The sequence below is a fragment of the Centroberyx affinis genome, unplaced genomic scaffold, assembly GCF_046629955.1.
Source record: "Centroberyx affinis isolate AG114_WGS23_722 - 3 ecotype Tasmania unplaced genomic scaffold, CSIRO-AGI_Caff_v1 ptg002773l_1, whole genome shotgun sequence".
Lineage (NCBI taxonomy): Eukaryota > Metazoa > Chordata > Actinopteri > Beryciformes > Berycidae > Centroberyx > Centroberyx affinis.
Genome location: NW_027280931.1, coordinates 63,162 through 75,538, shown reverse-complemented (window position 1 = coordinate 75,538; position 12,377 = coordinate 63,162). Strand labels below are relative to the sequence as shown.

The 12,377-nt window shown below is 41.5% G+C and overlaps 1 protein-coding gene across 1 annotated transcript in view; it reads left to right on the top strand.

The window, feature by feature from the left end:
• The first annotated feature begins 1,879 nt into the window (after window positions 1-1,879).
• coro2aa (coronin 2Aa) overlaps window positions 1,880-12,377 on the top strand; it is a 30,017-nt gene continuing 19,519 nt past the window's right edge. Inside the window, exon 1 of the mRNA XM_071535841.1 lies at window positions 1,880-2,060. Coding sequence (XP_071391942.1) covers window positions 2,046-2,060 — 15 coding nt within the window. The 5' untranslated portion in view covers window positions 1,880-2,045. The remainder of the gene's footprint in view (window positions 2,061-12,377) is intronic.

Genomic DNA, 12,377 nt, shown 5'->3' with positions numbered 1-12,377 from the left:
CCATAAACTCCCTTAAGGAAGATTGATTGAGGGAAAATGGTATCATGTAAATCAAGATCCAGAATATAAGAAACATTCAACGGGCATTTTCTTTTTTTTTTTGTAGGAAAATGAGATTGAACTCTGTTTCTTTACCACTGATAATCTTAAGATAGTTATGAACACATTCTGACATTAAAGATAAAGATACACTTTATTGATCCTCTAGGGATCTAGCTACAGAGATGCTGAATCTCTTAGCATAATAGACACTTTATGGTTCATGTGGTATCATATAGTAGCCTACTAGGGTGTTGGTGTTTTATTGCAGTCATTGTGCATACTGGTCTCAGGAGTATAATGTGTTTGGTCTTTGGATTTACTGGCAGTTAGATGCACTGCAAGAGACCATTCACATTGTTTACTGGTATTAATGTGATCCACCATGCTTCTCCAAAATATATAGGCCTAATATACCACATTCATCATAATCTCTGCATGTGTAAAGACACCGATAGATTTAATGTAACAAGCTTATTTGATACATGCCAGACACACATGACAAAAGACCCAGTATTGTCCTGTTTGCAGATCAGTGCTTTACATTGCAATACTTTTCTTTATAATCTTGTGAGTAAAGTGTCAGTGAGCGGTGCTTTCAAAGTAAGAGGTAGAGCGGTGTTAAGTCTAGTTTGCACAGTGTCATCTCCTTGATGTTCAGGTTCAAATGCCACCCTCAGGGCGGCCCCTCCTTTACTGAATCATCTTGTAATGGCTGTGTTTCGACACTGGGAGGCGACACACCCCCTCAAATTGGGTTGTGCAACTGAATTCGGTACATGAACAGTGTTGGTAAAGGTTATTATGAGGAATGCAGAACAGATTATCAATACGACTCCAGTGGGCTACCACAGGTAAAGAGACTTACAACTATACATTGATCTGACATGGGCCTATTTCAGAGAAAAAGCACTGTACTATTCCAATTTGTTGATTTTAATTACATCATTTTTTTTTAAACACACTTACTCATCCTCCAGTAGCCTACTTCTACTGCAACTAGTATTACTATACTACTACTACTACTACTACTACTACTACTACTACTACTACTACTTCTACTACTACTACTGTGATATATGGATGACAATGTGCCTAACCCTAACCCTAAATAAACTTGTTTTTACCTAAAAGGTTAAGGGGAAAGACCACAGACACCATAGTGGTGTGAGACAGTGGGCCTGGATGAGCCTGGATGAGGATCATCACAGACGACTTGTATTGAGAAGACAAGACTGGATACAAGACAACCTACATGACCTGAAAGAAACATACATAGCGTCTGTGGCAGGACCCAGGGCAGCAGGGTGACAAGTGAGAGATGGGTGGGTGGGTGGGGTGGGTAATGCTTTCATGAGGCTCCAAGGAAGAGGGTGCCCCTCAGACAGGTGATGTGACGCATCAGGGTGGGGGTCCCATGTAGTGTCACACCTTGTCAGATCATCCAAACTGCAGAACACCACCCATGCCTGGATTGTCCCCTTATGCATTTGCACTGCCAGGAGTCACCTACTGAACATCAGATCTACATAGTACATTTCTCCCCTTACTGTACTTTATAGTATTTTTTTTTCATCTTACAGTATTCCTATAGAGACTTTTGCTGTGATATTTACAGTGACCCCTCTAAACACAACCGGGAAATGAATCTTTGTTGAGGATCTACCTCGCCCCTCCCTCCTCCTCCTCCTCCTCCTCCTCGTCGCATCTCTCCTCCTCATCCTCCACCCTCCTCTGCTTCCTTGCCTGTTTTTTTTTTCTTCCCCCATGACTGCGGTGTACAGCAGGCATATGCTCATAACTCTATGAGCTCACACACACAGTTTCAGTATTATTATGTTGTTGTTTTTTTTGGGACTCTCAAGGTCAAGCCGGGCATTATGACTTATAAATGACCACCACACAGCCACCGGTATTACAAAACGACTCGCCCGGCCGGCAGAACTGAGTCCACCGCTGCTGTTGAGGGGAAAACTATTGCCACCTGCCGACGCATCTCGCATTGTATGACCATCTCAAAGGTAAGTTCACTCTTAAAGTCTACTACACTGTCGCCCGTATCCGCGGTAGCAGCCGGTATCATTTTGCAGAAGCATTTCGCGCACTGCAGCAGTAATAGACTGTCACCGTGTGCATGCTGTCGTATGGGACTCGGACAGATTATATTGGGTTTTGCACTTGCAGCGTGGCTCTGACCGCCGCCGCTACCATGCGGTTTGGCTGTTTCCAGTGGTGGAAAGGCACCAGTGCTGCTAAAAATACATCAAGGGGAAAAGTGAGCTGAACTCCAAATTTCGTGTGCGTGTGATGGTGTTTGTTAGAACATTTCTGGGAACAAGTGTTTTTTGTTTTTTTTTTTATCTCGGAGGTTTCTCTCGGCGGCTGCTCATACTGTAAATAAAACGCATTTCACATAGAGCATATAAGGAGTTAAGGATCCCCAGATAGATCCGCTTTAGGCCATGGACCCTCTTGTCATATTGTTTTTGTCTGTTCCATGTCTTGTCTGAAAAGATTTTAGTTGTTGGGTGATTTGTTGCAGAGCTGGATAACTGACTCTACTGTAGGTGGGTCGATAAGAAGAGTGAAACTGATCAAAATAGAAACTCCTGTATCATTCTCTCACTGTGCCAACTTCAAATCAATTAAATCATTGAGTTTACAACTCATAAAAGTGCTTTAGTGTGGAATTACTCTTTAAGTTGTTCCTCGTTTTGTCAGGAGACCCCTCAGGACCCCCCTCAGGACCCCGGACCCTAGTTTTGAAACCACTGCTCCAGAATATCTTTAGGGAAGTGTTGCAAAATCTAGAAAAAAAATGGACAAAAATGTGTTTGTACATGTAGATGCCATGCATTCAAAATATATTTTTAGACACTGGAAATACTTTTACTTCCTCTGTGATGTTGGTACAGAGGAAGTATATCAATTTTTACCACTCATATTTTGAATGAATGTTATCTATATGTACAAATATGTATTTTTGGCCTGTTTTTGTGAATTTTGCAGCATATCTCAAAACATATTTTGAAGTATATACATATGTGATATCTGTCATTATGCCCCATGGGTGGCTGTATTCTGTCTGGCCACCAGTTCACCAGATGGTTTGGGGCTATTGTTATTCCTTACTTTTGTCTGGACAGACGTAAACAAACTCAGGACAACAGAAGAAGGAGTTTGAAAGCCATGTGTTTAATGACCCGAGTCTAATGTTCACCACATGTGAAGTAGTGGGATACATCCAGGACTTGTGCCACTGCCCCTCTTTTAGCACAATAGAATGGCATTGGTATGACACATCACTTCAACAGGGGCAAGTCCCCACTTTGTTTTGATTGAAGTGCAGTTCAGCATCAGCTAAAGTAGGGATTCACTGTTAAATTGACTGTTATTTCACTCACTAGATGTTGGCACAGGGAGAGAATGTACAAAATGACTGTTCTGATCAGAGTTTTCACTTTCTCCACTTATCTTCCCACCTACTATCTGTAAAAGCTAACATCAAATCAGCAGGAACTAGTTTTGTGTGTTTTTAAAGGTCAAAGGTCATGATTAGGCTTTAGATTTCAACAATAAATGCTACTAAATGATATACTAGAATCCACTTCTGTACCCAAACACTTTTTTATTGGGGCAGGAGATAAACGGTGAGGTCATTTTTCTCAGTTTCACCAATTCATGCTGTTTGGCTGTTTGGCTTTGTAGGGCAGCACAGACAGTTATGCAATTCTGTACTAAATCATAACTAACCACAAAAATATTTTTAGCCGGGGCTCCTTAGGGCAAAATCATGTCAAGTGTTGGTCCAGGGATCTAATGCATATCTATTTGTGGGTGCATGACTTGAAAAAGTTTGGGAAACCCTGAGCTAAAAGACCTTTACATGTCAAAAACACTGGTGCATCATTGTCATACCAGCATTTCAATCATAAACCTAATGATTTGTCAGTGTAAGACAGTAATGTGCCGAGCACAGGGGCAAGTGGGAAGTGTGACCATTGCAGTAATGACTTTTGAGGATAATGAGGAGTGAAGAAGCGTCATGCAAGCCGCAAATCCTCCTAAGTAGGCCTGTCATCTGCCTAATAGTGAACACTTGCCAGGATCAGCATTACCCAGATGAGTTGGCTCATGGAAGACACAAGACACATCTTCACTGTGAGAAACAGAACCCCCCCCCCCCTCACCCCCTGTAGCTGGCTTTCAAACTGAGGGTCAAAGGGATAAAAAGCATCTTGGCTGGGCGATGGTCCCAGCGATGGTCCCAGTTATCATACAGCCAGTCAGTGTTGGGTAATGAGGAGGTTTAGGTGTGTGTGAAGATGCACACCTCTTGTTTTATTCTCCCTCTGTCCCTTGTGAAATCTCTACAGCGCTTTTCATGTGAGGCCATAAAGCGCTAGCCCGTATCTGTGGCATGTTATCACATAGACTGTTAACACATACCTGGCATTCTCCCAGTCTGCCCAACCAGTGTGAATTGTGTGTTACTTATGCATTTTGCTGTACAGAACCTCAGCTAAGGCAACCTGAGGCACAGGCTTTATCCTTTTTGTACTGAGCTCTATCCTTTATAAAAGTTAACTAGACATCGCCTAGTCGTCTTGTAGCGAACGCCAGCAGCTGTAATGTGACTGAACCGTGTCATAACCTAATGGGCATTGTGCCGTACACAGTAACTAGAACTGATATCAAGCTTCTGCCAAGTTGCTCTGTGCTGGTTGCAGGTATCAAAGTCCTTCGCTGCAGTAATGACTGCTTTGAATTGAAGGTGTGCTTTTGAGCAAATATACCGTTGAACCTGAAGGCCTGATTGGCAGGCGTTCTCTTTAGGGAAAACGTCTTTCTTGTCTTTCTCATGGCGCCATCGTGCAATAAAGTGATCACTAACTAATAGGAAGTTCAGCTTGTATTCTAGACAAACACTGTGCCTTGATTACCTCAGTGGTGTGTTAATATTGACTAGAACATTATACTATGCAATACAAGGTCGATGTTTTGAGTCTCACTGAATCATAAAGCGGGTAAGATTCATGACATTGCTGTACATTCAACTTCATGCAAGTGATTCAAAGGCTTTAGCTGAAAAATATTGTAAAAGTCTGCCTTTCTTGGTGCTGTGTACGCTCAACTTTCCTCAGCAGTGTTTTGCTCTGTAGAATGTGTCAAGTTTGTGGCACGCAGATGGGACATTATCTGCTATCCACATAGAGGTGAAGAAACCAATTACAAGGTGGTGTGTCATTATGTAACCTGGTCACTGTGGGTGTCGGTGTGTGTGTTTGGGTGGGTGGGGGGGTTATTAAAAGCATGAAAAACATTGTCGTAAACGGAAATGAAAATAAAAACGAGACTGTGAAAAAAATGAAACTGAGCTAAAACTAAAAAGCTTTTTGTTAATATGCAGGTTAAAAAACAATACATTTTGAGTGAATAATATTTGGCTTTTTTTTACTGAACGCTAACTACATCATGAGGTGATGATATTCTGTAGACCGACTTGTTTGGCCCCATCAGGACTTGCTGCTCTCTGAGGAAGAGCCAGCTTAGCCAACAAAATCACTGTTTTCACAACTCATGATTAAAATACGGCAGAGTGCTGTTTGGGATTATGTTTTTGATAAACAGTCTGAATGGAGATTGCTGTTGAGTCTGTTAGTGTACTTCACTTGTACAGCATGAAACCAAGTGTCCCAACTTTAAAGGGCAGGTCCAGTCTGATTGGAGTTTTTGCTCATTTCCTCCATTCCCTTACTGTTTTACATCGCTGTAGATCATTTGCCAGTGCTTTTATCGTGAGATATTTGCTATTATTCCTTTGTTGTAGTTATTTTTCTAAGTAAATATGTTGAAATAAAAACTGTCTAAATATGACGAGGTATTCCCATGAAGAAGAGGGCGCCAATTTTAAGCCGTAATTGTGTAAAATCAAACTTTATTTTCATTTTACTGATAATAGCTGGTGGAAGCTTCTTGCTTTGGTTTGTCTGTTGGCTTGAATGGGTTGTACTTGACAAAAGGCAGGTCCTAATGTAACCGCAGAGAACGTTAGCTATTGGTAGAAAGTTTTATTTTGGAGAGGAAAACACAGAAATCCAAGAAGCTTTATGGCAAATCCATGTACTTTTGTTGTAGCAGCAATTGAAAACTGTGTGTGTGTGTGTGTGTGTGTACCAAAGCGTGTATTCCTTGCCCTCATGCTGGATTATGTCACAGAGGTTTTTTGCTCAAGTCACCAAACGGGACAGCCTGAAGGTGAATGATGTCATCTCATATGCCCTCTGTTGCTTTATCGGTGTCAAGAGTCAAACCAGACGCTGTGCCTCTAGGCAATGGAGAACCTGACTTTGCCACTTAATTGATGCCCTGTACATGACCACACTTCCACTACTAAGCGCCAAGGGCCTTTAGTTTGTGACTCCACCGCTCCTCCTCCTCTGGTTCACTACACCAGTCGTCACTCATGAAGACCTGCCTGCCTGCCTAGCTGATGTCATGATGATCAACCCCGCTGTACTGAAACTGTCAGTGAACACAGATTGGATTATATACCTTTAAAACTCCCATATTATCCACTTTTTATGATTTGGTTTCCCAGTATACTGTTCCAGGGCTCAGGATAAAAAAAATGTTCCTCATGATGTTTTGCGATAAGCTTATGTAAATGCTTATCCTGAGATGAGGTCTGAAACAGCCTATAAAAGAGAATGGATTTTTGAAAATCCAATAACTTTAACCACTCAAACAAAATCAAATGTTAACAATGTCATTAAAGGTCTTTGATCGTATATTTATATAAACAGAGGAAAATCCTAATTCTTGTAGGACCCCAAGTTGAACCAAGCCAATGAAAATATAACTTTTGCATTTTTGTTTCATCTCAGTACTGTTCATTTTTCTTGCATCAATAACAAGTAAAAACAGAATAAGAAATTCTGGCCGATACCTTATTTCCCCCCCCTTTTTTTTGCAATAAGGCTCCATTGTGATGTCTAATTTATTTTGGCACTAGGGAAGTGTGACCTTTATTTTGGACACAGTTGGAAGTGAGAACATGGATTGACCTCATAATTGTTATGATTAGACCTCATAATTATTACATCCTCCCATCAAGTGGGCGGCTGTTCAAATTTTAAGTAGATTCATCATTTGTAAGTTTGGCTTGTTGTAATTAAGTCTGATCTTGGACACTACAGTGACATGTTTAATGAATATTTTTTGTAGTTATGAATCAGTTATCATTTCATGCTTGATAGCTCACTCTCTCCAGTTTAGTATAAACTGAATAATAAAACAAAAATCTACCACATTTACGTGCACAGGCTTTAGAAAACAATCTGTTGGTGGATGTTAAGGATGATTACTGTACTTGTCCTGACAATGGTTAGGAAATCCTAAAATGCTCTTATGTAACAGCAGAAGTTGCACGTGACAGAGACCACAACCCTCTCACTGTTATTGCCACACACACACACACACACACAGACAGCTGAGTGGTCACTCAGCTGCCCTGCCAAACCATCTCTACAGGGATGAGTCATGTACACAACATGCTACATTCAAAACCTATTGAATCTTTCAGCAGGAGATCTGTCTGTGTATGTTATGTGTTTCCAGTCCACCGTTCCTCCCTTCATTGTTGTCACTCAGATCAGTCGTGGGAGGCCATCCTGCACGTTTGTGACATGACAGCTGTCCCACTGTTGCGGATTATCTGGTGCTGCTCCCACGTGGGAGATACTGGGAGGGGATTACTCAAAAAAAGAGAGTCTGTGGATTTACACAACGCCAAAGCTCCCTGCGTCCATGTACAAATTTTAAAGGCTGCGAGGAGATGACACCAGGAAGGCCGCAGGATCGAGTGAAGCTCAGCGCTGCATTAGGACACTTCAGTCTGAGACTGCCTCAAGTGGAGGAACTCAATTACAGTCAATCCACTCTTTGAGCCTATTGGCTCCCTATCAGTGTTAATACATGTCTATAGAGTTGACCGTATCTGTTAATAAAGATAGAAAATCGTCAAATAGATGTTTCACTCTTCTGTTGAAGTATATTAGCAGCTATAGCACATCTGGTAATTGGAGAGGAGCAAAGCACTATAGTCCAGTCAGAGTGTGTTGTGTTGTTTCTGGAGTCTGAGGGTCACAACTGTGGGGCAGATGGGTCAGTGATCAGAACAGGCTGATTCATTATTCATGGGGAGAAGAGGTTGGCCTCCTCCACTGATGTGTGTGTGTGTGTGTGTGTGTGTTCACCATATTGACCCCAGAGGCCTAAAGTAGCCTTAATGGTGTACCTCAGGAAGAAGACTGTCAGTGCAAATGTAAGCATTCAGCCTGACATGGGATCCATGTACAGTGGTTATTAGACTTAACACGGTGTTTGCACTCGAACTCTGTTCATACAAGGTTTTACTGGCTGGTGCAGAATTACCAAGGTTAGGACTGGGTACTTCAACCAGCAAGTACAGCAGCTATAGTAGCATGGGGAGGGTCAAAGCCGTTTCGTCTGTAGAAGCTCACACATCAATCTAATACTACTAAAATACTAAAATAAATACATTTCATACATACATTGTGTATTTTCATGTTTTGAAATACACAAAAACTGTCCAAAAATATATCTGTACACACAGATGGCTTTGATTCATAGTATATTTTGGACATGGCAAATGCATTTTATTCCTATGCACTGTTAACAACATACTGTATACCTGCAAGTACTGTATATCTGTAATATATTTTGAGCCAATCAAAATATGAATTTGAATTACATTTTGTAGCCAATTTGTGTATATTTTCAAATGCTTCTCTAATGATATTCTTAAGTATATGTGAAATGTATTGTTTTGTCATGTGAGATGATAGAGGCAAAAACAGTGCTAGTATGTCAGCCAACTGCACACTCTAGTATCACAACACTCTAATGCAGTTAGTTAATGGGGGTGATCTGATTAGTAGAGGCATTATTCAGTCTGATAGCAGGGTGTGTGCTGCCATAGTATACTGTCTGAGTATTGTTTATGGAGAGGCTGAGCCTATATAAAGCCAAGCTAATTCCCTGGTGGCTAAGAAAGTGAAACTCACCTTGACTACAGTTACTATGGCTAGGATGGACGTCCTTAGCTGGTGAAGCTCACTGACATTGCAGTAATTTAATGGCGTGATAAAGATCCTTGTGACTTGTTTGCTCTGTCTCTTAGAGGGTGCCTCTTATCGCTTTTGCTGAATAATTGATCATCATTCAGCCATTTTGTCATTGAATATTTATTACAATTAACAACAAAGTCAACCCTACAGGGAAATGCTTATTTTTTTCAATTTTCATTCTCATTTTAGAACACCAAACCTCATCTGCCTTTCTCTTTGATGTGGAGTACATTTTATGATGAGATGAGTGTTTTCTGAGCAGCAGCAAATTACATTTTTTTAAACTGTGTCAGGGGCTTCTGCTGCAAAGGCCACTGTCTGTCTGGAGAGCGGCTTAGCTCTGTCATAATTAATACAGATAACAGAAATCCTCTGGAGGCTGTGACCTGAGCCACACTCTTACCTCCACACTGTGATGTGATATGATCCGTAATTACGCCCGGTTGGCCACGGGTTGTAAAATGTCAAAATTTCTTCAAGACGTTGAGTTGCTTCAGTACCGATTCAGCGAGATAATCAACAAAGGTGAAACACTTGAAATGTTGCTAAGTTCCCTCAAGGCCTCAACTCTATTTGTCTCTCTCTCTCTCTCTCTCTCTCTCTCTCTCTCTCTCTCTCTCTCTCTCTCTCTCTCTCTCTCTCTCTCTCTCTCTCTCTCTCTCTCTCTCTCTCTCTCATGTTATCTTTATGTGCTGTGTGCAATACAACCCACAGAATGTCTTCAGACAGGACCCTCTTATTGTAAGTCAATAAAGGGATTGATCTGGCCTTCAGTTTGACAAGCTCATCAGATGTTTGTTGTTGCTATAGTTGTACAGAGGTTTGTGTGTGTGGAGGCTTATTTTTTTGTGTATATGGGCATCATAGATGTGTGAGCGAGTAGTGAGTGTGTGTGTGCGTGCATGCAAGTGCACATTCCTCTCTAACATTGCTCTGAACTCTGTTGAATCCGTGGATTATTGGCCATTCACTTGCCAAAGTTGATGTCAGTGTGTGGCTGTGATATCACTGAACGGGAATTGTGTCAAACAACCACCTTAGTGCAGATCTCTGAATGAATCAGCCACGAAAGAACAGGGTCTGCTGCACAGGCATGCTAACATGTGACTCAACATGCAAGGTAACTGGAGGTGAGATCATCATCACACAATGTACTCTATCCATCCATATGGTGAAATGCGGCGCTACTCCTGGAACCGCAGATGTCTCGAACAAGGTTTTGCAATGAACATTGAATATCTCATCAAATACTTTGTTCCCTATGTCACCTCCTGTTTGCTGACTCACTTTTCTGTCTTTGATCTGCGATCTCCTTGAGTGACTGAATGGATCACAACAAAATCCATCATCACCCCTGACCCAACCGTCTGCACACTCTTTGGCCCTGAAATTTAAAGGTACAAACTTTTGCAAGTACAAGACTCAAGACACATAACAACAAGGTTGGACACTTGACTTGACTTGAGTAGCTGATGGCAATACTGAAAGGTGTGTGTGTGTGTGTGTGTGTGTGTGTGTGTGCGTGTGTTGGTGTTCTGTCTCAGGTTTAGGCTAGTGCAGACACAGATACCTAGCCCACTGATTGCATCAGTGTACTTACTCCCAGCTTGGCCTGTTCAGACACATGAGTAGATTATGATCTGAAACTTCATTGTTCATGCGATATCTTCATTTTGTGCGTGTGCGTGTGTTATTACTATTACTATTACTACTTTACATAAGCTTGTCCTTATGCAAAGTAGTTTCTCTATACACATGCTAATAAGTTCACAAACTAGTGCAGTGCCCGTTCGCCCCGCTGCTGCACAGAGCGCTGTTCGCTTGTTTATTAGAGTAAAGTTTATTAATATTGAACGTGTCACGTGTCCAAATTGCACCAAATCCGACACTGTATGTCCTTGGGTCCCCAGCAATACACCCGCCAAGTGTGAAGTAGATTGGATGAACGGTTCTCGAGATATGTGACAGACACACAGACAGAGATTCCCGACGGACACACAGACAGAGATTCCGTGCTTTATAGTATGATGTTGTGGTTTAGTGGGAGCGTTTCAATTGATCTTGACAAAACTTGAGTGAAGTATTTGTCTTGCCATCGAGATCTGGCATTTACAAACTTGCATTAAATAAATTTCATCAACATCAACAATGACCAAGCGTGCCGAAGTAGTGACATTCTGTGCATCGTCTATGGAAAGGAGTGTGAAGTTGCAGAGAGTGGATCTACTAGTTCAGTAGAAGCACTATTGACACAAGTTATTATTGCAGTTTCAACTTACACTCATGACTTACACATATGATTGGAGATATTTTGTTTTCACTGACTGCATGAAAAGACTGCTGCATCACGAGTGGAGGACAACATGTTGACTGTTTGATATGTAAGATGACTTACAATTCAGTGGTGAATCGGTAGCTTTCCTGTGTGTTTGGGTGGGTGCGGCTCCTCATTTGCACAGCAAACCATCAAAACCAGCAAGGAAAGCAACAGGCAAATTGGTGACAAGTTTGAGAAGCTTCACTCTGCTTTTCTCATGCACAATGCTGCTCACTGCTCAGGTAATAGTGTTGTACCAAGTGATGCAGAAGGATTAACATTTAGATTTTTCTAGCAAGGTGTTACCCTAACTAATCTCATTTATTTGCTTTCATGAGGACTCATGTAAATGAATCTGTCTTTAATGGAGGTTTCTGTGTACACTGGATTACAATAGCTTCAGTACCACAGATGACTTATGCAACTATCGACTGCACCTGTTCACTTAAGCATGTACTTGAATGGGAATGCAGTATTTGCTCACTCGGTGAACACTTGAGCATTCGCAGCCTGTATACCCATAGTCACAACATTTAGCTAAAGTATTCACACACTTATTCGAAGCCCAAGCCGCACTACAGCAGTTTTTTAAGCACCAAGCAGGAAAAAACGATTGCACTTGGCACTGAAACCAGATGTTTTACCGTCAAAACAGAGTCAGACTGCTAATCAGCAATGACAAAGTGAGGAAGGGAAGGTCATTGTGGCTCCGTTATGTCAAAGAGACTGTCCTAGTTTCTCACAGTAGCTAGCTATTAGTCTGTGACTGTGTGATCTGTGATTATAGAGCAAGCCTTTGGTTTGAGCTCTTTGGAAAGAGTCCCAAGCTATTAGGACTCATGCCCTGTCCTTATTGATAATTGCCAGAG